Raw genomic sequence first — 24,585 nt, 5'->3', positions numbered from 1 at the left:
GATTCTCTGATGTTGAAAACTGACAAACTGTATCACATTGTTCTCAGCATCTGAAACACAATTCCATTCTATTCTATTAAACCCCCAAAATGAATTCAAATGGGATAATAGGCATTTTTTGACCAGTAGATTGCTGTTATTAAAATGAGATGAACCCTGATGTGCTTAACATAATTCATATAAGAGATACGGGTAGGGAAGAGGCACAGATTGATGTCCTCCACGTACCAGGAAATGTATAGAAATGACACAGCTTTGGGTGTAGACGCATGAAATGGAGTGTGTGTGTGTGTGTGTGTGTGTGTGTGTGTGTGTGTGAGAAGTCCCAGTGCTGTGAGCCATTATATTGCTGTGAAGATCCTTTTAATTATCCCTTATCTACAGTCCCTCCTCAGTGTATCTTGGTTTACCTTCTCTGCAGCTTTATCATCTCCTTCTGTTCTGAGCACCTCCTCTCCTGCTCTGTGTATTTGTTCTGAGCACCTCCTCTCCTGCTCTGTGTATTTGCTTTGAGCACCTCCTCTCCTGCTCTGTGTATTTGTTCTGAGCACCTCCTCTCCTGCTCTGTGTATTTGTTCTGAGCACCTCCTCTCCTGCTCTGTGTATTTGTTCTGAGCACCTCCTCTCCTGCTCTCTGTATTTGCTTTGAGCACCTCCTCTCCTGCTCTGTGTATTTGTTCTGAGCACCTCCTCTCCTGCTCTGTGTATTTGTTCTGAGCACCTCCTCTCCTGCTCTCTGTAGTTGTTCTGAGCACCTCCTCTCCTGCTCTCTGTATTTGCTTTGAGCACCTCCTCTCCTGCTCTGTGTATTTGTTCTGAGCACCTCCTCTCCTGCTCTGTGTATTTGTTCTGAGCACCTCCTCTCCTGCTCTCTGTAGTTGCTCTGAGCACCTCCTCTCCTGCTCTCTGTATTTGCTCTGAGCACCTCCTCTCCTGCTCTCTGTATTTGTTCTGAGCACCTCCTCTCCTGCTCTCTGTATTTGTTCTGAGCACCTCCTCTCCTGCTCTCTGTATTTGTTCTGAGCACCTCCTCTCCTGCTCTGTGTATTTGCTCTGAGCACCTCCTCTCCTGCTCTCTGTATTTGCGCTCCTTTGTTAAATAATGAAGAAAAGAAAAGAAAAGAATGCAATACCCTTGGGAAGTCTGGGAGAAACACTAAAGGGAGTTTTCACAGAGAAATAGAGGTTGAACGGAGGAGGAAACAGAGTTTTACATAGTGAAATGCTTCACTTACCCCCCAGCCCCACATTTATATGGTATTTGAAGATAAGAGAATATATATAGAATATAAACGCAGTACTGTAAAAGTGAATGGTACTTGTGGTTGTACTGTAGTAGTAGTCCACTTTATATGTGTGTGTGTGTGTGTGTGTGTGTGTGTGTGTGTGTGTGTGTGTGTGTGTGTGTGTGTGTGTGTGTGTGTGCGTGTGTATGTGCACGAGCGCGTGCGCAACCGCGTGTTGTGTGACAGTTCTATTGTGGCCTACCCAAATCACACTCAACAGCAAAGTACCACTCTCCAATAGTTAGCTACTCCTTACAGTGTTCATTTCTATCTCACCTCAGTTTCTCTGAATACCTGTATAAACACGCACGCACGCACGCACGCACGCACGCACGCACGCACGCACGCACGCACGCGCACACACACACACACACACACACACACACACACACACACACACACACACACCCTGAATACTTGAATATGCATGCACACATTACACAGACACAAATGCCCATACAAAGGCCTGCTCTCTCTCTCTCTCTCTCTCTCTCTCTCTCTCTCTCTCTCTCTCTCTCTCTCTCTCTCTCTCTCTCTCTCTCTCTCTCTCTCTCTCTCTCTCTCTCTCTCTCTCTCTCTCTCTCTCTCTCTCTCTCTCTCTCTCTCTCTCTGCTCTTTGTCTCATATAAACTGAGACCTTGATGATGGGCCTTGATGACAGAGAAAGGGAGGACTTGGTGGTGGGTGTGGGGCAGGCATGCTTCTTCCCGGGAGGGTAAGATTGTGAGTATGAATTATTACTACATCCACAAACGCATGAGCGACACAATTAATTTAAAAAAATATTGAAATTGCAATATTGACTTCTGCAATTTCCATATCAGAAGAAGCTTTTTTCCAGGGAGAAAACACAAGGGAGAAAGCCCTCAAGAAGATATTGTGCTTCTACAAATCAAGCTGGGCTTCAGACAAAAAAGCTTGGCCTGGCTTTATTCAAACTAAGCAAGTCCTAAGTATCTCATCCCCATTGCTCTCCAGATTTTTTTTATATTTTAAGTGTTGAAAAAGGAATTTGAAAACTTTGTCCCCACATAGCACAATTAACATCACAATAATTCAGCAAAAAGGAAATAATACTATTTTTAACAGCATCTCTATCCCTTAGACATACATCCCTTATTTCACAATCTGTCTCAGCCAAGGCAACCACACACCTTATACAAACATACACACGTTTGTACATTTGAGATGTATTACAATGTTCTCCTGGTAAACACATCGCTGGCCATCAAAGCTTTCTATAAGCAGCTCCGGCAAATCAGCACCAGCAGCGGCTCCATCACAAACCTGTCTGCACATTCCAAAGTATTCCCATGGGAGAGAGATGAAGGGATGCTTTAGAGCGAGGAGCAGGAGAAAATGGTAGAAAATAGGGGGATGCAGAACTGACAGCCAGGCAGACACCAGAATGCTAGTAATGCCAATGTTCATCTCATTATTCAGCTTTCTGTTGAAAAACCACCCCTCTCTCTCTTTCTCGCATCCCCTATTTTGCTGCATGTTATAAATCATCATGTCTGCAGCCTATTAGAGAAGATGCCAGAGACTCTGGTCTTGGTGGGTAAGCACTGGAAACAATACTGTCTCTTCCTCGCCTGCTGCACCAGAGGAATGGCACCCGCTACAGCAACGGTTACAGTGGCGGGAAACATGCATGTATCTCTCATACCGAATGGCTGAAGAGGCTCCTCTGGGGTGCACTCCTTCCTCCCTGTTTCTCTGGCTTTTTTGATTGATTCAATGAATGTCCTGCAATGGTTCCCATAGTTGTCGTCAGTCATCTCATGTCATGTTTCCTCAGCTTTCATTTATTATGTGTGGTGTGCCGCAAGGCTCACTTCTTGGGCTATACTCTTAAGTCAGTACTGCATCGTCACTTTTCTATGTGACGACGATGCAGCAACAGCAACTTATTCTGTTGTTATGCTGATGATATTCAGCTGCAATTCCCAGGTAGACGAAATTATTTCAGTAAAATGGCTATACGACGAGATTTAATATAATTTGCATTCTAATTAGGGCTGCACGATTAATCGTATTTTCATCGTCATCGCGATATGAAAATGCGCGATGAACACATCGCAAAAGTCACGTGTTATCGCAATTTTTTTTTTTACAGTGCACCTGAACGCAACATGCAAGATACCGGCTGAATAAGTGTCCAAATGTTCATGTCATTCTGGCCAATACTCCGCTTCTGTTATAACATTTCAGTCTGGAATATGGAATATCTTTCAATAATCGTTATGACTAAAAGGCTAAAAGTAATCTCATGTGTAAGAAATGACTGTTCTATATTGAAGTAAAAATGTAAATAATTAACTTGTTGGTTTTGGATTTTTTTTAGCTTCAAGAGTGCATTTTTGTTCGTATGACCCTCAACACAGGCTTTGAGAATCCCGTGCCACTTACTGATACGTATGCTTAAATTAACACACTCATATTGCAAAATGAATTTAGGCTCTCACTGTAATACTTCAGAAGTTGAATTTGAAGTTCAGCATTGATACATTTGTCATTTTTTGTCTTAGATTTACCTTTGTGTGTTATTGCAATATAAAACTACATAATTGAGAATCGATTCTAGATTCTGGAATCGAGAATCGTTGGAATCGAGAATCGTTGGAATCGAGAATCGTTGGAATCGAGAATCGATTCTGGAATCGGATCGTGACCCCAGGAATCGGAATCGGATCGGATCGTGGCTTAGCCGGATCGGAGCACCCCTACCCATTAATATTTTTGTTTATAGCATTTTATTTATTTATCGCAGGTCATATCGTCATCGCAATATTGAACAGTGTTATCGCACATCGCAGCTTTTCCTCATATCGTGCAGCCCTAGGTGGCGCTCTGCCGAATTGCATGAAATTCGGCAGTGCACTAGGTCGAGTTCCCAGCAGCACACTCCCCAAGTTTGAAGTCAATCGGATAAACGCTTGTCAAGATAATCCACTTTTTGTGTTGCCAGTAGGTGGCGCTATGCCAAATTGTCTTTTTCAAGAATCCACTGAAATTTCAAAAACGTTTTAAAACGTTCAATATCCAATTTATGTCTTTTCGTAGATTTAAATATGCATTCCCCATCATAGTTATAATATTATTCAGGTCTTTCCCTTCTTCATCGACCCTTAAATCACCAAACATTATGGTTAAAGGACAGCTATAAAAATTTGCGCTGTAAACTGAAATCCACTTTTCAACTTTAATCCAAAATAATGCAACTTCCCGACAGTACCAAAATAAATGTAAATCACTCTCCTCTCCCTCCTCACAAAATATACACAAATCACACTGTTGGATGCTCCATTTTTTTAACATCTTTTTAGTGGGCAAATACCTATAGATTATTTTTAGCTGTAAAATTCTAATGGATACATCAAAGGTAAGTTGGGGGATTTTTTGATCATGTATACAGCGCATTCGGAATATGCGTCTCAATCAGGGGTTTTTACCGCAGTTTGTGACGCATCTTGCCTGTTTGCGGTCAGCTGATGTGTGCTAGAAAGCAGGCGATATAATCCGTCATCTCTGGCATGCAAAAAGAAAAGCCCACATTTCTAATCGGGAGGAGATGAGAAACATGCTGATTTAAAGAGAGAGATATTCAAAGAGAGAGTGGCGCCCACATTAGTCTAAAATGCTTGCGATGTAAAGAACTGGTCCATTGGAGTGAATGGAGAAGACGCAACTCGCAGTTATAAATGACTCCGGCCTAACGTACTAGCCTACTTTTTATGGCTTGAATGCACAAACATCGCAACGCCAAAATTTTCAGCTGAAATGGACCAAGTGATGCTGGTAACAATAGAGTCAGTGCTGCTCTGTTTATTCTCAAGAGAAAAACTCTGCTGTTTCTATCTGCATCTCTCTCCCCCCCCTCCCTGACATGTCGGGGAGGGCGAGCTATGACTGCATGTAAATGGGAATAGATTATTCATTTAGTCAAAATATTATTATTTTCCGAATATGGGCAAAAAACAGAATATTGTGTGCATGTAAATGTAGTCAGTGTCAGGCGCAGTCTCTGACCACTGCTGCTCCTTTATTTCATCGGTCACAACCACTACTTCAACAGTGATGTTGTGTACATCAACTGTTACGGCCTCAGTCTCCTCGTCAGTGGTTTTCCTTGACACCGTCTCCAACTGAGAATCCTCAGTGAGCTCTTCACTACTTTGCTCGACTGTGGTTACTATACTGCTAGAACCACCATGTCACTATGGGCGTGATCCAGCTCCTCATGCTGAGCTTCAGCTAACAAGCACTCAGCCTTAGCCTGCCTGGCTCTCTCATTGGCTGCCTTGTTATCTTCCTTTTCCGTTTACGCTCATCTGCCTGTCTGTTTCTCTGCACGCTCTGCAGGTTCAGAAAGAATGATAGGGAACTGTTTCTTTATTTGCTCCCTCTCCTCATCTTGTCTCTGACTAGGCAACACCTCTACAACTGTCTCCTGTGTAAGCGCCTCAATTGGCTCCTGTGGTTTCTCTCCCACCACGGTACTGGTGACGACACACACAGGGCCCTGTTGCTAATGCTGCACGTTTGACTCCTGCTGCGCCAGATCGATTGAGCCTGAGTCCTCCGTCCCTACTGCGTTGTTCCCCAGCACCACTTTAAAGGGGAGGGACTCTAGCATCACCACCATCACGTACCCATCCACTAATCCTGAATGCAGGAAGATGCGGTGGTATCCGCCACCGACGGCTCACACTCTCACGTACTTCCCCGACAGCGTCCCTGTTCTGCAACCGAATAGAATGTCGCTTGCGTCTACTTATAGATGTGATAGTAGCATCTATGACATCACTGATGATGCCATCAGTGATTATGACACCCCTCCTGGCTCGGCTCTGATGATGTCGGTGACATCACCGCTGTCACAATCCTGATGATGTCATCGCTGTGTGACATAGTCATGGCTCCCCCTTATGATGTCATACATCACTGATGATGTGACTATTCAGGGAACCAGCTGGCATAATTGGGCCCCTTGGCGGCCGTCCTGCCACGAATAAGCACTAGGGCTGGGTCGGTTTGAAAATTTTAAAACCGGTTCGATATTGCCGTCTAAACCGGATCGAACCGGTATACCGATTTTTTTTTGTAATTACATTTTTTTTTTTTTTCTTTTTTTTTTTTTTAAGCAGGGCGTGTGGCCCATAACTGTCTGTAGTGCAACTTCAGTCCACCTGATAGCGATAATACACCTCTAAGCTGGTATTGTCAACCAGCAATGATACTGAATAAAAAAAAGCAGGACACCTGTGTAACAAACACACCCTGTATTTATTTCTCATAACTATTCAGCTCAACTTTTCTTCTAAACATCAAAATAATAAATGAAATAAGACTTCTGCCTATAGTGCAACTTGAGAAAAGGCTAATAAAAACACAAGCAGTGCAATCAGAATGGATTGGCTTACAGCTGAGCTGCCTTATAAACTTCAAAACTCACAAATTCACACAATATAGGGCCTAGGCATGGGTCGGTTTGAACATTTTGAAACCGGTTCGATATTCCCCAAAAAAACGTATCAAAGCGGCTGCAGTTGGTGGCGATAATGCACCTCTAAGCTGGTATGCTGCCAACCAGCACGAACACTTAATACAAATAAGCAGAACCTTTTAACTGTAACAACACACTGTTTTTATTTCTCATAACTATTCAGCTTAACTTTTCTTCAAACATCAACATAATAAACAAAATAAGACTTTTGCCTACTAGTGCAACTTGAGAAGAGGCTAATACGAACAATAGTGCAATCAGAATGGACTGGCAAAAAAAAAAATATATATATATATATATTTTTTCCGGTTTTTTCGGTTCGCACGTGATCAAACTGGTTTGGGCTCGTATACCGAACCGAACCGGTAAAACCGGAAATCGACCCATGCCTAATAAGCACCTGACAGGGAACCTTTCTAACACTACGGTTTCGGCCCCTTCGGGGCTGAAATCGTAGGCTCGCCCGCTGTGTGGGCTCACGCACACAGCTCGGCCGCTGCATGACCTCACCCGCAGCTCGGCTGCTGCGTGACCTCACCTGCTCTATTGGCATGCACAGCGCACAATCGCATGCTCTATTGGCATGCGCAGCGCACAACTGCTCAACTTTGCATCACTGATGACATCACTGTCACTGATGATGTCACAATGCCTATGACATCACTGATGATGTCACATTGGCTATGACATCATCACTGCCTATGATGTCGTAAGATGATTTTGGTCAATGTCAGCTGAAAGGGAGAACCGTAACACTAGATTTTAAACACATCAACTGATGGACAAGGGTCTGGAAAGAGTACAAGATATTGCCATATATCAAAGGTCATTCATATTTAAATTTTTAAATTAAATAAGTCCCTCTCCTAATTTTATACAGTTTCTCACAATCGAAGGACACAAGCCCACTAGCAGAAGTGTTATAACTGAGAATAGGGAATGGTGTCAATATTCTATGTTGTTAAGCAAAGAATGAAGGAATTAATAGCCTAACTCAATATGTATATGAGTCGCAAAAATCTCCATTCACTCCAATAGATCAGTTTTTTACTCTCAAGAGTTCCAGGAAGTAAGGTTCTGGATTAAGCAGCACTGTCAAGTTGCAGCAAAATGGACAGTTTGTGTTGTACTTTGAAAGTTTGTTTTTTGTTTTTTTGTTTTTAGAATCAAATTGTACATTATCAGCTTTATTTTAGCATTCAAAAGTAGCGCGAGACCCCTTCCTGGCTGTTCATTGGCTAATGAGTCACGCATTTTGGTCCTCCGCTGACGCCACTCTCTCTCTAAATTGTTCTGGCCTAACTAAAAGGCAGTGTGAGGACAATCTGTCTGGTTTGGTTTAATGGTAAAAAAAAAAAAAAGGGAGGGGGGGGGGGGGGGGGCGTTGAATTTCCCCAGCTATTTGTGTGTCTGGTATACATTCAGAATATTTGATTATGGTTAGCAGTGGCACAGTTAACTACCTGTCTGTACTACAAGAATTTTGATTAGCTTAATGATAGCCCAAGACAGTAGGTTTGCATTTTAATGACAGACACTCAAAAAACAGTCGTCAAACTACAATTAGTGGAAACCATGCATCTGGGAAAAAGCTCATTTTTGATTTTCAGTTCCTGAAGGTATTGTTGTACTGAAGATGAATCCTTGCTTTTCTCAGTACAGTCTACCAACCTTTGTATACTGTGAGAGATATACTACACACATACATAATGAAGGTAGGTGAAGGGCTCTGTAGTTGAAAGCTGAAAAGAAGAAGCTGCAACACCTTTGATCCTGGGGGGAGATAGCATTAACCCTGACCACAGATGAGGCTGCTGGACGCTGTGGACCACGGGGGCCTGGACTGACCAATACCTCAGCACATGCATGCACGAGCATCCCTCTCCTCTCCCTGACAACATGGATTACTCAGCCGTGCTGCTAAGCCCTTAATACTTCCAACCTGATCAGTTAGCAGCTAAAACAGTGGGCACACTATAGGCATGCGCTTATTAGAGTCAGTCGGCCTTGTGTCTGCTCTCTACAGGCGCTGTTGCAGGTTGTGATTGGATTATAATGGGTTTGGAAGAAACACTGTTAATTATAGCGTTCAGAAATATTGTCTCGTTTGCAACTAAGCATGTGAATACAGATTGTTTGGCCCTGCGGGAGGCTCCTACTGGCCATGACGCATGAATGAATGAATGAATGAATAAAATGCATATGACTTCAGAGTAACCTGATGCAGCAAGCATGGAGCTTTATTGGAATTGGATCAAACCCAGCTGCATTACTGCTCTGAGGCTTCAGGGAAATACAACCAGTGCTGAGGCATTTAACATGGGGGAGTATAGTGTCAGGGGAAATAGCCCGAGCTAAAGAACGTCTCCCCAATAACAATTAGGGCTTAATACATCAGCCACAAGATGATACCCAACAGGGTTTATGAACAAAAGGAGAACATACGGCTAGAATGGAGTACTACCCAAAACATATGCTTAATGTGGACACGCCTACACATGGCCGGCCATGCACACACACACATACTGTACATACACACTGTACATACACACACAACACAAGAATCTATCTTCAACAGACAGATTGGTTGATTTGATTCATACAAGCTGTTTTATTTTTTCTGAATATGCATACCCATTCCAATTCCCCTGCGCTATGTGTTTCTTTCCTCATCAGCAAATTATTCTCCAAAGATAAGCACAAAGACAGACTATAAAGAAGGTTTCATATGTCTCTAATGTAGAGAAACCCTATACAGCTGATATTCACAAATCACAATGCCTGTCAGCGTAATATCACACATCGAGCTGCAGAAAGAGAAGGAAACACAAGCATCTTCCAAGCGTCTCTCAGTCAGCATTCTGGAATGGAAAGCAGTTTTTTGTTTTCCCGACGAGGCTACTTAAGGCATATATCTCTACTGCTAAATGCAAGCTCCTATTCCTAGAGAAAGTATAAAAAACACTGACCTTCAAACGTATAATTACGCTTGAAGATTTTTTATTTCCTGTGAACGTAGCAACTCTTGTTATTTGGGGCTAAATATAAATATAAATTGATTGATTGCGCAACTGTCATTTCAGTCAGACACAAATGGCACGCACACACACACACACACACACACACACACACACACACACACACACACACACACACACACACACACACACACACACACACACACACACACACAAAACAGGAAGAGTCTTAAGTTTTGTGTCTTAAGTCTTATGCTGCTGTGAGCCAGGTGAACTCTCTCCCTGTGCAGTGCTGCTGTGAGCCAGCTGAACTCTCTCCCTGTGCAGTGCTGCTGCAAGCCAGGCGAACCCTCTCCCTGCGTCTTGACACTCTGCTACAAATCTGGCTCTTAGAAACGCTGAGCCTAGGGGAATATAGAGACTGGAGTTGTTTAGACAATACTTGCAGCTCACTCGCCTCAGTCTCCAGACTGTAAACGCAAAGCAGCTGTCCCCAGAGTGTGATGCTGCTTCACTGACTGATCTGACCGTGGGCCGACCGGGACAGGAAGGGAGCAGGGAAACAGGACGAGAAACAAGAGGCTAGCATGGCACAGCGGCATCCACAAACTGTCACAGGCAATTGAAAATGAACACTGATACAGTAACGGACTTGATGGCAGTGGATGAAGAGTTACAATGTGTGACTGTTTGTCCATCAAGCAATATCACCTCGGAAAATTACAACTTTACAGTACCTAGATATATTGCTCCGTTGACACTTGTGTCAATGTCTTAAGGGCTCATTATGCTTTCCGCATCAGCGAGGAATGCGAGTGTCCGCGCGGAAAAGTGACGTCAAATCAGCAGACACGCCCCTCCGCAAGGCTCCGTGCGGACGGTTTTCGCCTGGCCGTGCGCACCTCGAATTTTGTAACTACGCGGACGTGGACGCGGACAAAGTGGAGTTTTCAAGACTCCCTCCCCCCGCCCACTGGCAGAGACAATACTGACCATTTCCAGCTGTTTCTAAACACAGACTCCTCATGTCTAGAAAGGTAAAACCGGAAAATATCCTGCTCTGGCTAGCCAGACATGATCCAGACTTCATGTTTAAAAGTGGCTACTGCATGCTGCAGAGCTCTCTCTGAGTCTGGGACACTTTCCCTCAGCCGGCTGGTTATGGGAGGGAACCGTTCACTTGGCCAGTGATATGCCAGTGGTGGATTCAGTCTTCCCCAATCAGTAACGACTTTGCGATCAGACGACACGGGAGGCGCAGCCCATTTTTCGAACCGCTCTCTCATCGGTGCTATGACCTGTCATTCATTCAATTTCAACCCGCCTTCAAAAACCAGCAGTGGCTGTGAGGTGGCACAGACTTGCATGTAGTATGCGGAGCACAGCGATTCAACGTAATATTTGAGTCTGGGGAGAGACTATGCGCTCGCCTTCCTGGGAAAACACACACACACACACACACACACACACACACACACACACACACACACATACACGCAAACACTTATGATGATGTCATAAGTGCCACTTGGGCAATTGTGCATTGTGACATCACTGATGATGTCATCAGTGATGCCATCAGTGTTGTGACATCACTGATGATTAACCCGGCCACGGGTTGAGAACATTTTCCGAACCTCTAGGGCTCAAAAAGTAGTGTCTGATCTAGTTGGTTTGGGGAAAATCAACAAAACGGCTAACATGGAGGCAATCTCTGACTAATGGAGTGGTAACAAAATGGCCATTCAGTCTGAATATCAGGCTACTGAAAAAGCCTTTTCAAAACCCAATGTCAACAATGCTAAAAACTGTTTTCATAGCTTGTGAAAAGCTGACATTTTGGAGACACAGGGGTCTTCTGAGTAGTGATGTGGCCGTATGGATATCTGTCCCTTAAGTGACTCATATGTTCATCACAGTGAATTTTGTGGCTAAACATTAAGCCCTGCCACGAGCCTCACTTTCCTCTAGCAAATGGAAGTGTCCAATTAGCTTAAGAATATCATTCATTCCTCTGCTTCACTGAACCTAAAAACAGGTCTACTGCCAAATAACCTTTACACACAGGCTGTGACTTTGCTTTCACCTCAATAAAGCGCTTCATGATTGAATCAAGTGGCCGAGGTCAACAGGACACATGTTCATTTCCCAGGGTCCTCTGGGGTCCCTGCAGGCAGAGAAATATGCTGAGTGTCTTCTCTGACATTTATTGGATGGGAACTAAGTTATATGTCTCTTTTTTTGTCCCTTTTCTCATTTCAGCTCTTGCTTTCAGAAAGGGCTCAACTGGTCTGTGCATGTGTGTGTACACGCATGTGTGTGTGTGTGTGTGTGTGTGTGTGTGTGTGTGTGTGTGTGTGCGTGCGCGTGTGTGCATGTTGTGTGTGCTTAGGCAGTATTTCAACCCTGTGGTCACGCTTCAGGCACCAGCACACACTACATCTGTCACTGTCTTAACTCCGTCACCTCGCTTTTCTGCAAACAAGTCTCATTCTCTGCCTTGAAGGACACGCAGCCGATCCAACACTTCTGCTCTGCTTCATCTCTGTCACTTCTTTCCTGCTCCCATCACTTTATATTTGTCAACCTCTAATGCCGTCTTTCGTCAGCCGTCGCCGCGATTTTCATCGTCTCTCTCTCCTTTACCAACTGCTCAAATTCCCTAATGCAGTCCTGACTATGGTATGGTATGGTATGGTATGGTATGGTATGGTATGGTATGGTGTTTATCCCAGAGGGGAAACATGGTTTGCCACCAGAGCGAGTACAGATACACAAACAGGAAACAGTAAACTACAGCACAATACGAGTTACATACACATAACACAGCAAAAAGAGAGCCTCACAATGCAGAGCTAGCAGTGTTCATTAAAGAATTTTACAGCAGCAGGAACAAAGGACCTTCTAAATCACTGAGTAGAGCACCGAGGCATCAAAAGCCGATCACTAAACGAGCTTAGCAGAGCATCAAATACATTATACAAAGGATGGCCTTCAAAAGAAAGAATAGAGTTCAACTTGGTCCTTGTTCCCCTGGCTATAGTGATCTCCAAGGAATCAGGGGGAAGGCCAATCACTGAGCCAGCTTTTTTAATCATTTTGTTTTCATAATGCAATGCTGCTCAGCAGAAGCCCTTAAATGCTCATATTATTTCATATCATGACAACTAACAATGTTAATTTACATTTACTATGAGCTGTAAATCTGTAAAGTTTGTTATTATGGCATAGCCTACTGACCTCTTCATGCAAATGGGGGGGGGGGGGGGGGGAGGTAAGAAATTGCCCATAGGGGGCACACGCACACCATTGCTCCAATCGCCTCTAAACTCTGCCAAAACATTTTTCAGGGGTCTGGCATGAAACTGGCTGGCAACACACACAAAATAGAATTTTAACCATTCAGCCAATCGACTTCAAACTTGATGGGTGCGCTGCTGGGGACCCCGACAGAGTGTCGTGCTGAATTTCGGCATGAGTTTGGTCACACATAAATAAATAAAAGTTTGCCTATGGCGCATCATCCTGACTATCATATCATTGAGGACCACAATGGAAACACTTTAGTCCTGAGGCCTATACCACGAAGCAAGATTAGAGGCTTAGCGAGGTAACTTCAGGTTTAACCCTGGGTTTGCCGTGCTACGACGCTAGTTAACTTCTTACTGAGATATATTTCCATAGCAACTTATGCTTCACACTTAAACTGGTCGATAGCAGGTTAAGTTGCAAGGATAAGATTAAACCTTAAAAGGCGCCGCTCACGAACCAATGAGCTTCCTGGAAAAGGAGAGAAGAGCCTTTTGCGACCACCAAGACCCATTTAATCATATACGTCTCCAAAGCGCACCGTGTGCGCAACGGAGATGCTGAACATCGGTGGCGAAATCAAGCAAGCTGAATAACATGCATTGAGACAATCTGCATTTTCTGCCAGCCCTCCTTTCTGTGATAATTATGTGCAGCAGTGTTGCCTTTGGTTTTTATTAGCCTACATCTTTGAATTCTTGATATTTCCTTAAGATTATGGTTTGTTCCTCCAGCGTGAAGTATTCATTTTTATTTGTTCCCAAGCACGTTTGACCTTGCCGATTGCAGCTGGACGCTGCGTGGAGAAATATCACTAAATCCCCTGCGTAAAAGGTTACCATAAACGTCTCCAAGGTGCGTTGTGTGCAACAGAGCTGCTATTTTCACAGCATTAATAAGTGTGACCTTTTTTGTCTTAGATTTGCCTTTGTGTGTTATAGCAATATAAAACTTATACACTTTATTCTGCAGTAGATCCTTACATCTCTCTTTGTAGAGAATGGATTCTAGATTCTTGAATGGAGAATAGATGGAATTGAGAATAGATTCTCGATTCAAGAATCTAGGATCATTGGAATCGAGAATCGATTCCGGAATCGGATCGTGACCCCAGGAATCGGAATCGGATCGGATCATGGCTTAGCCGGATTGGAGCACCCCTATGATACATCACACAAAAGAAATAATGCACTAAAACATGAGAAGGTGACCAGAACATGCCAACTGGCATTTTACCCACACTGGTTTCTCAGGGCTCTCTTTAGAACCGTTAAACAATTACCAAAAAAACCCAAAAACAAATGTAACCACTAACACGTTAACCAGACTAACAAGTGGGGCTCTATTCTCCCCCTGGCCTTAAATTTGCATTTATGGCTGGGCCCAGTGCTATTAGTGGGCGTGGTCACGCGCATTCCCTAATTTTTCCTTGACGCTAAATGCCAGAATGCGCACCACACTAACCATTTAACCATGCCTTTTTAAGCGTAGAATTATTCACAAGTGTTGGATTGGTGATCTCCAGTAAACCAATCACATTTTCCCTTCCAAGCTCCGATCCACACCGAGCGACTCCAGTCCAGTCAGAAAAGCCCTAAAGCCCCCCCAAAGTGCTCTGAGCTCCCCCCTCCCTCTCTGCCCACTTTCATCTCTGTCTCGATAATGCTCCTCAAACAAATCTCATGGCAGTTTAAATACAGCAAGCATGTAAATACGCTACACTATAGCAAGAGCAAAGTGAGAATAATGTTCTAAACGCATCGGCTAGCACAATATAGCCTATCCCTGGATGTCATGATGAGATTAGATTGGTAAAAGTTTGGACAGAATGATTGCATCGTTTTCTCTCGCTGCCCTTTCTTCTCCCCCTCTGCACGGCAGACAGGTAGGATGATGCAACAGACTCTGAATGACGGGCTCAAAACTACAGTATAACAACTTTTTTCCATCTGTCATTGTGCCTGCCTACATATAAATTAGTGGCCTTTCCCCCAAAGTAGTGATGGTTCTGTCATTCTGTGGTGTAGCCTACATTTCAGATCTGATGCTTGCAGTGTGCTATAGGGGCAGAAATTGTCACGCGAGAGAGAGGGAGTGAGAGAGAGGGAGATAGCGGCAGAGAGAGTGATTGAATAATGCCGTGGGTGCATCCCCGGCTGAATAAAGCCTGATTTTGAAAAGCGTTAACTGCAAAATGAACGCCCGTTGGGAAGATCGCTTTAGGCTGGTATTTAAGGCCGAAACGCCCATTCTGGCCTATTCTGGCACTGCGCCATGCCTCTTCAGTGTAAATCACATTTCGGGGCTTAAAAACATGATGGTATTCTGATTCTCCCAAGTCAGCGCTAGGCAGGCGTAAAGTGTGTTTTTTTGCGTTTAAGGCCAGTTTAGCGCCTAAGGCAGGTGGAGAATAGAGCCCGTGATCTCCAAAATCTGACATGCCAGAGTGAGGTCAATCCTCCTTTTAACACCCGGCTTCCCAGCCCTCTCCCAAACATCCTGCTTTTAACCCCCGGCTTCCCAGCCCTCTCCCAAACTCCCTAACTCAGCAGCATTTGCCAGAGGGGGCTCTGTTTCACTAGCTCACATCTAGCCCCTGTGCGACCCATGAATCCATGTGACCTCTGTAGGAAGAAGCAGGGGGACATAACTCATCCAGGCAGCTTCAACAAGTCCTCTCTGTGTCCCCCCTCAACCCAGCAGTAAATTGAGTGAACTCCAAGTAATAAACTCTCCCTCGGGAGGGCATAGCTTTCTCAAAGTAGGAGTGCTGATCCAGCATTACCAAGATACCATTTGACCATCTATTTCATTATAATTCAAATAACGAAACTAGATACTCAGAGGATTACTACAGTATTCTAAAACCATTGAGACATATCTGCCAAGGGAGAGAGAGAGTTAGAGAGAGAGCCTGGACCGAGGGGGAAATAGCTGAGGTGCTATTCAGTGTGTGAGGGCATGCCCACTGTTGTTAACCCTTGTGACCAGTAAAGCAAAGGCCCCCTGCCCACCCTTACACACTTCCTTGTTTCAGTGCATTCATCACTCCTTGTACTTTCCAGGCTGATTCCAGTGTTTTTCTCCTTGCAGAGCCTGCAGTGCCCCATAGGGATCCATTCCAGAGCATCTGCACTTACCATGTCCGGATGCACCTAACCCTTGACCCTTGCTCTTTGCCCTGTGTCTGCTTCTCCACAGGCATCATTCCATCACACCCTAGCCAATAAATACACACACACACACACACACACACACACACACACACACACACACACACACACACACACACACACACACACACACACACACACACACACACACACACACACACACACACACTTGGTTGTGTGTATATTGCATGCAGGCTGACAGATTCCTTACTGGGACACAATGCAGTGAAAGGCTGTTTAACTGGCAGCAGCACACACTTGACACTTGGAACATGCCGATTCAGCGAGTTGAAGCTGTCACCTGTTAGGAAACACACTTACTAGTCTAAACCCGGGGACTAAAGCAGACAAGCAGCTGCTGCTTGTCTGACAGGTGGCTCCCACAGTGAATTTCCACCTGTCCCTCACTCGTAAAACATATACTTTGACCATAATTGGAATGAAACAACATTAACTTTACCCACAGAAAACAGGTTTTTAAGTTCACATAATTGTTACTGTACATGTCTAATGAGATCAACATAATTGCTCGAATGGGTGGCATTTGGGTTGAAAATATAATGAAACCTTGTTGGGATAAATTACGATAAGAATTTACATCCTAAAATAAGTCATAAGATACGTTTTTTTTAATCAGCAGCCGCTTATATCTATGCCTAATAATTTGGTTATCTTAAGCTTATTCTCAGCAAATAAGTTCTAACCTTTCAAATAAGCTCGCTTTCCAATGAACATGGCTAACTATATTAAAATCCCTGCTATCGTCATCTCATCCAATCTGACCCCGTGCCGAGAGACTAGAACCTCAATAATAATCAAGGTATTAAAGAGCTCAGATGTTTTCGCAGTCTGAATATGCTCTCAATGGCATCTCTTATGTCTCTGCCATACCGATAGCTGCACCATTGATTTCAATTCCCACCAGACTTCCAGAGACAACCCCGCTGCTTGGTTCTTATTGGTCCAAGGTTGACTGATCTCATCTACTTTTGCTCTAGTGTTCTACTGTGAATATTTAACCCTGGCCAATGTACATTTCGGTGTGTTCGCTAAGGGTATTATAAAGTATCAGAAAGCAAATAGCTGTAATCCGTACACATAGACGCACACACTATTAGTGAGACAAGCACTTACTGGCTACTTCTAGGGATGCGTTGTGACTGATTGCCTGGCCCAGGTAGTTGCGGGCCACACACACGTAGCTGCCATCGTCAGGTTTGCTGCGTCGTCCGTGGACGATGCGCAGGAAGAAGAGGGAGCCGCTGGGCAGCAGCATGCGGTGAGAGCGGGGGTTGTCGCGGTCCGTCTCCACGCGCTCCCCATCTTTGTACCACTCCACTGTGGGCGCGGGGCGGCCCTCTGCCTTACAGTTGAGAGTGGCTGGTTCCCCCTTGGACACAATGAGGTCAGAGGGGTGTTCCACAATGCGGGGAGGGAAGTCATCCTGGCGAAGACGGGAGCCTGACGGGGAGAGAAGAGACCATACGCTAAGTGATAAAGGAAAGAAGAGACCCCCCGCCCCACATGTATAAAAAATATTATCTTATTTTTATTTGAGTAGTTGCTTCTTGCTTGTCAACTGAATATGGGGGAAAAAGAGCCATAGTTAAGTTTATAAAGTAATGCATCCATGCAATATAGAGGAGTACAGTACAACCACTAATCAGAACAGCAGCAGCTCCAAAGGAATTGGACACGGTATAATATAATTTGCTGTGCAAGTGCCTTGGATTAGAAATAATCCAGTTTTGAAAGCATAATTACCACACAATCTCATGTGCCTGATATAATGTTTTCCTTTTGTTTCAGCAATGGGAACCCCATGAGGCAAACATAAAGCAATATAGGCAACGCTGACATCTGAAGTCCTTAGTAATAATGCATATCTTGCAAAACATGTCTTGCTTTTAAACATATGGGGGGGGGGGGGTTATACTTTACAGCTGTGAGGAAATCTCAAGATTAAATTACAATTTTAAAATGCAGCACTATATTAGTGGCAGCACTGGCGTCACACTACTTGCATTGTTTATGTTTATTGGATTAAAGTAATTTCTTTCTTTTAAATTGACTGATTAAACACTTCTTACAAGAGCAAACAGTACAGGACTATGAATACATTGAAAATATGTTGAATAGTTTTAAAGTACAGTCCAGTTGTTGTGGAACCTGAGAAATAAATGTGGTGGAAGATATAATTATATCTATTCGTATTACTGTCAGTATGGTATTTTCCATGGCTGTCTGTTCTGATGAATGCAGATGAAAAAACAGAGAGGATCCCCATCCTCAACATAAGCCATCACTACGCTCTTCCGCCTTCCACCATAATGGAGTATTGTGTGAGTCTATTGTGTTTATGTGTGTGTACACATGTACAGTATGTATTGTATACTCCATCTTCCCATTTGGAGCTCATATTCCAACAAAGCCGTGTGTTGATCTCATTACTGAGATATGGGTCGATTCCTCCGTCCATACCAACACTAACAATCCCCCTTGTACCCTGCTACGCTGTTCACATGTCAGTCAAGCTGGCCTTCTGCAAGACACTGTGTAACAATGAGTCCCTATGAGGGCCCAAGACAAAGCAAGCTCCCCTAATGAGATCCAGGTACACAACACCAAGGCCTCATACACCTCCCACTCTCTCCCTCTGTCTCCTCCCACTCTCTCCCTGTCTCCTACCCCATCCTGTTCATACATCTCCCACTGTCTCCCTCTGTCTCCTACCCCATCCTGTGCACTTTCACCATGGACCTCCACTTACTCTCTCTCTCTCTCTCTCTCTCTCTCTCTCTATCTCTCTCTCTCTCTCTCTCACTCTCTCTCTCTCTCCCTCTTTCAAAGTAGGAGGCAGGCCTCCCCAGGGGGGCTCCAAACAGTTTCAGGGGAGGCTCAGTGAATTGGAATTGAAAAAATATGAATTAGTTATTACATTAGTTATCAAAAGGAGATCACAATAGCCTAAATGTGTGTGATTTGGTTAAAGAGATTGTTCAGAGATACAGTAGTTTTGGAGAATTTTACTGTTTTTCCCACACTGTCCCAACAACAAACAAATAAATGCCTTCAGACAGACCTTAATCATCTGAAGCTATCTTGTCTCAATCGTTGACATCAAATCATTGTTGGGATCAAATAACTTAATGGTGATCCCTACAGTCAGTTAGGCTTCCAGGAATTTTGCAAAACTACGGTAAGCAAGTAAATTGGGAGGGGGGCTTCATCCCCAAGCTTTGCCTGAGGGGAGGCCCCCAGCCTCAGACTTTGAAAACCCCTGGTTTACAGAATCAAAATCAAATCAAAATAGTTTCAATCACCAACTGCAATGGGTGCACAAGGAATTTGACCTGGTTAAATTGGTACTGACACATTAAAGGACACGCTAGATCCATGGCAAAACATACTGGACCTCACATACAATGCAGGCAAGACATGACAGTAGACTAAACATAATAAACACAACACAAGTATACATTCAGACAGTAGACTAAACATAATAAACACAACACAAGTATACATTCAGAGATGAAGAGTAGCCTACTTGGCACAGTTGTGTAAAGTACTGCTAGACTGCTAAACAGCCAAAACATACAGAAGTGACCAATGTAGCCGACAGAATACTGCTAGGTTGATAGATAGGCTGATTAGCTTTGTTTGTACACTATACAAGTCCAAGTAGTTGAATGTTAAGGAGAGCGGGGCTGAGAGAGAGGGTGAGAGAGAGAGGGTGAGAGAGAGAGAGATGCCTCTGGATCCGCAGAGAGAAAATCAGAGACAGAGAAGATGAAGGAGATGTAGCATTATTATTGTCACACTGCAGCCATTGGCAGTTGGTGTGTGCCTGTTTTATTGTTGTGGGAACAGGAGGATGACATGTTTCTGTTCTTTCATGTGGCAGCGAACACATCACTAGCAGTAAGCCATGCTTTAATGGGGCAATGGCCCTGTAAAGCCGCCCCTCTGCGGGGGCGGCTTTAGCTCAGGAGGTAGAGCGGGTCGGCCAATGACGCAAGGGTTGGCGGCTCGATCCCCGCTCCCTCCCAGCTGCTGTCGTTGTGTCCTTGGGCAAGACACTTAACCCCCCTTGCTCCCGATGGTGTGTAGGCACCCTGCATGGTAGCCTGCCGCCATCGGTGTATGAATGGGTGAATGTAGACTATCTACTGATTGTAAAGCGCTTTGGATAAAAGCGCTATATAAATGCAGACCATTTAAAGCAGATAATGACAGAGCTAGAGAGTGATGAGCCCCTGCACGCCTCCACTGCTACCAATAAATCCCACAGAGACTACAGTTTACCTTTTAGATTTATAACACCTCATTCTGGAGTAGGTGTGAACTTGATCCAACCTGTGGAGTGGTATGGGGAGATGTTGTTTGAGTTTGGGAAACTTTGTAAATGTTCCAAAAGCAATGCCTTGTAATATTACTCAACCTTTTTGGCTCATGACCCCTTAAAACAAAACAATGCCTATTTGCAACCACCATCACAGGCTGCAAGCAGAGTGGTGACCTGTTCAACCACCATCACAGGCTGCAAGCACAGTGGTGACCAGTTCAACCACCATCACAGGCTGCAAGCAGAGTGGTGACCTGTTCAACCACCATCACAGGCTGCAAGCAGAGTGGTGACCTGTTCAACCACCATCACAGGCTGCAAGCAGAGTGGTGACCTGTTCAACCACCATCACAGGCTGCAAGCACAGTGGTGACCAGTTCAACCACCATCACAGGCTGCAAGCACAGTGGTGACCTGTTCAACCAAAATCACAGGCTGCAAGCAGAGTGGTGACCAGTTCAACCAAAATCAACCATGAATGAATGATGAATCCCCCATCGCCAAGTCTTTGTTCTCAAGTTTACACTTTGCCTTCAAATCATCAAAACTCATGAATTCACCATTATCTGAAACTGTACAAATTGCAGTTATGCCTCTTTGTGCCCATGTTTTGAATGTTGAGTCATACACACCTGGCTTAAACATTGAATCATATGCAAACCACCTCAGTAAGCGGGCCCCTCTCTGTAATTTGTATTTTCTTATGTCCTTTCATACCTGTAATGTATATGCTACTATTGGATCCATAGCCACTCTCAGAACCCCTGTCAGTGTATCTCCCACCAGAATCTCAGTCTTGTACAGTAGCCCTGTATCTTCCATTTCTTTCTATCTATTCATAATCAGATCTACACCAACATGCCAGGGGTCTGAGCTGTGCTGCATAGAAATACTCCCTACAATCTGGCAAAGCCATTCCCCCCTTATTTTTAAGCAATTGGAGTGTTGTAAATTTTATTCTTGGCTTTTTATTGTTCCAAATGAATCTAGATATCATCTTGTCCCAAGCTGTGAATTTGTTTTGAGGAACCTCAATTGGGAGGGACTGAAATAAGTATAGCAGCCTATGTAGAATATTGACTTTAACAGTTTGTATTCTAGCAGTCTAGAAGTCTAAATGGCCTGCATTTATATAGCGCTTTTATCCAAAGCGCTTTACAATCAGTAGGTAGTCTACATTCACCCATTCATACACCGATGGCGGCAGGCTGCCACGCAGGGTGCCTGCACACCATCGGGAGCAAGGAGGGTTAAGTGTCTTGCCCAAGGACACAACGACAGCAGCTGGGAGGGAGCGGGGATCGAGCCGCCAACCCTTGCGTCATTGGCCGACCCGCTCTACCTCCTGAGCTAAAGCCGCCCCACAAGTCTAGAGGAAGGGTAGACCATCTTTCTATATCCTTTTTGATATTCTCATCAATTTTGTTATAGCTAGTTTCAAACACGTCGGAAAGAGTTTTGGTTATAGTTACACCAAGATATGTCATTGTTTTAGAGTTCCATTTCAGATAGTACGCATCTCTGATTTGTTGGGATGGGGGATAATTAAATGAAAGTATTTGTGTCTTAGTTATATTCAGTTTGTACCCTGAGTAGTATCCATATGCTTCAAGCAGGTCCATTAGATTTGGGAACCCAGTTTCTGGCTGTTCCAGAAAAATAATAACATCAACGGCAAACAGTCCAATGATATGTTCTTTCCTTTTTATTCTAACGCCTTGCAGGTCTTCACTCTGGCTTATTGCTTGCGCTAATGGTTCAGCAAATAAAGCGAAGAGCGTCGGCGAAAGGCAACAGCCCTGTCTCTAACGCCTCTCCAATCCTCCAAATCCTATTAGACAGGCTCCCATTTATTTTAATCCTAGATGTAGGCTTGTGATGAATTGTTTGAATACACCAAATTGCATCTTCATTGAGGCCAAATCTCTTTAATACTTCATATAAAAATACTCAACTAACACTATCAAATGCTTTTTCTGCATCCAAACTAACCATGACCATACTTGTGCTTTTTAAGTTTTACACTGTTCCTTATCTTTGCCTTCCTTAGGCAAAATAGTAATAATTGACTCCTTCCATGATGGGGGGGCTCTGCCCTCTTTAAGGGTCCAATTGAAGCAGGATAATAGCAGAGGTGTTAGCTCCTTCTTAAAGGCCCTGTACCATTCTGATGGAAACCCATCGCTGCCCGGTGATTTACTGGCCTTCAGTCTGCTGATCGCAGCTTCCAGCTCCTCCACTGTAATATCTGACGTAAGGGTGTAATTCTGATTCTCGCCAATAGATGGCAGGTCAAGCAAGTTAAGAAAGCTTTTTATTGTTTCTTTGTGGCTGATGGTGGTTTAGAAAGCGTTTCTTGTATTATTCTTCAAATATTCTTTATATCTCATCCGGTTAGCTTGAGGATCCCTTATTTTAGGAATTGTATAGAGGCCTGCTGTTTCCGCAGACGTCTGGCCAGAAGTCTACCGTAGTTGTTTTTGGACCTGCTTCATAATAAGTCTGTTTCACATATGTTTTTTCTCCAGTTCTCCCAGTTTTTCAATTTTATATTTGTATGTGGCTATAGTCTGGCCTTTTTTTGCAGTGCTGTCAGGGCAATCAGCTTCCCACGAATGACTGCCTTCATAGCATCCCACAATATTACAGGGTCAACATCACCTTCATCATTCTCTTCTATATACCTTTTTATCTCTCCCCTTATCTGTTCCACATTTGCCTCACTATTCAGAATTCCCACATTGAGCCTCCATACAGTGTTTATTCTTCTAGTATTCAGGTGTATTGTCAAGCCAATACACCTCTGATACATCTGCCACACCAATTTTACATTCTATGACCCTGTGGCTTTCACCTGTACCCATTAAAAAAATAGTCATTTCTCAAGTAAACAGAATGCGGTACAGAATAGTGCGTGTAGTTCCTGTCAAAAGGGTGGAGTTCTCTCCAAATATCTGTTAGTCCCCTCATGTCTGTTGTGTTAATAAACTTGGTCAGATGTAGTTTGCTTTTCTTGAGGCTTGGTGTATCCAAATTATGATTCATCACAATATTAAAATCACCTCCACATATCAAAATTCGGTCTCTAAGGCAATAATGTCAAACAGAGTGTGGTAAAAACATCTGGTACTCTCTGGGGGGGCATATACGTTAATCAGTGTCACCATTATGTTTTCTAGCTTTCTTTTAACTATTACATATCTTCCCTCTTTGTCCCTGATTTCTTTATGACCTTCAAATTGAGTTATATTTGAGACAAGAATAGCCACTCCCCTGAAACTGAGATTTTTTTTTTCTTTTTTTCATATCTGTATTTAATTGTTTTATTGTTTACATGTGTAAAAGTTTTAAATGGATGAGTAACAGATAAATTCAGGGAATCCTGAAGTCAGTTGATGTCATCTTCACCACTGGTGTTGCTTTTTGGTCATCATTCTGACACAATTAATTTAGAACAGGTTTTCTTTACAAATCAGATCAGCTTTTCAGATTGATAATTCATACAAGAACATATATATTACATAGCATATTAAAATTATTTTGAATAAAATGAATTACAGACTGAATCTGAATGCTGATAATTGATGCAGCAATTAAAAAGCTTGTCCTGATACGCTAGGTAGTGATACCAAACAATTATCACTATCTACAGCCAGATTAACACTTCCCAGTGGAGAACACAATTCCCTTCTTTATTGGATGATCTCTTATGGATTATTAGCTAGGAATACAGCATTTACGATTTTAAAGACACTGAAGACTCATTCATTAACAATTTGGACAGCTCTCATATTGGGAATTGACTAGATTAACTAAACAGATTGTGCCATTATGAGTGATTGATATGTTGGGCTTTGTTATGGAAAGAGCGGGAAAATTGCAGTAACTACAAAAACCAGTCTGAACCGCAGAAACTACACCTCAAGGTGTAGTTACTGCGTTTATCTCTGTTTAAGTCCAGCTGAAGCTCTGTGAAACCAAATCA

General features: G+C 43.5%; 1 protein-coding gene across 1 annotated transcript in view; it reads right to left on the bottom strand.

Moving 5' to 3' along the window:
* Window positions 1-17,546, bottom strand: part of LOC310779482 (roundabout homolog 1-like) — a 129,084-nt gene extending 111,538 nt beyond the window's left edge. The window contains exon 1 of the mRNA XM_083640014.1: window positions 17,390-17,546. Coding sequence (XP_083496140.1) covers window positions 17,390-17,531 — 142 coding nt within the window. The 5' untranslated portion in view covers window positions 17,532-17,546. The remainder of the gene's footprint in view (window positions 1-17,389) is intronic.
* Window positions 17,547-24,585: the final 7,039 nt, after the last annotated feature.

The sequence above is a fragment of the Poromitra crassiceps genome (assembly GCF_964638095.1).
Source record: "Poromitra crassiceps genome assembly, chromosome: 1".
Classification (NCBI taxonomy): domain Eukaryota; kingdom Metazoa; phylum Chordata; class Actinopteri; order Beryciformes; family Melamphaidae; genus Poromitra; species Poromitra crassiceps.
Note: the sequence above shows the minus strand (reverse complement) of the source record. Positions and strands in the feature narration are given on the sequence as shown.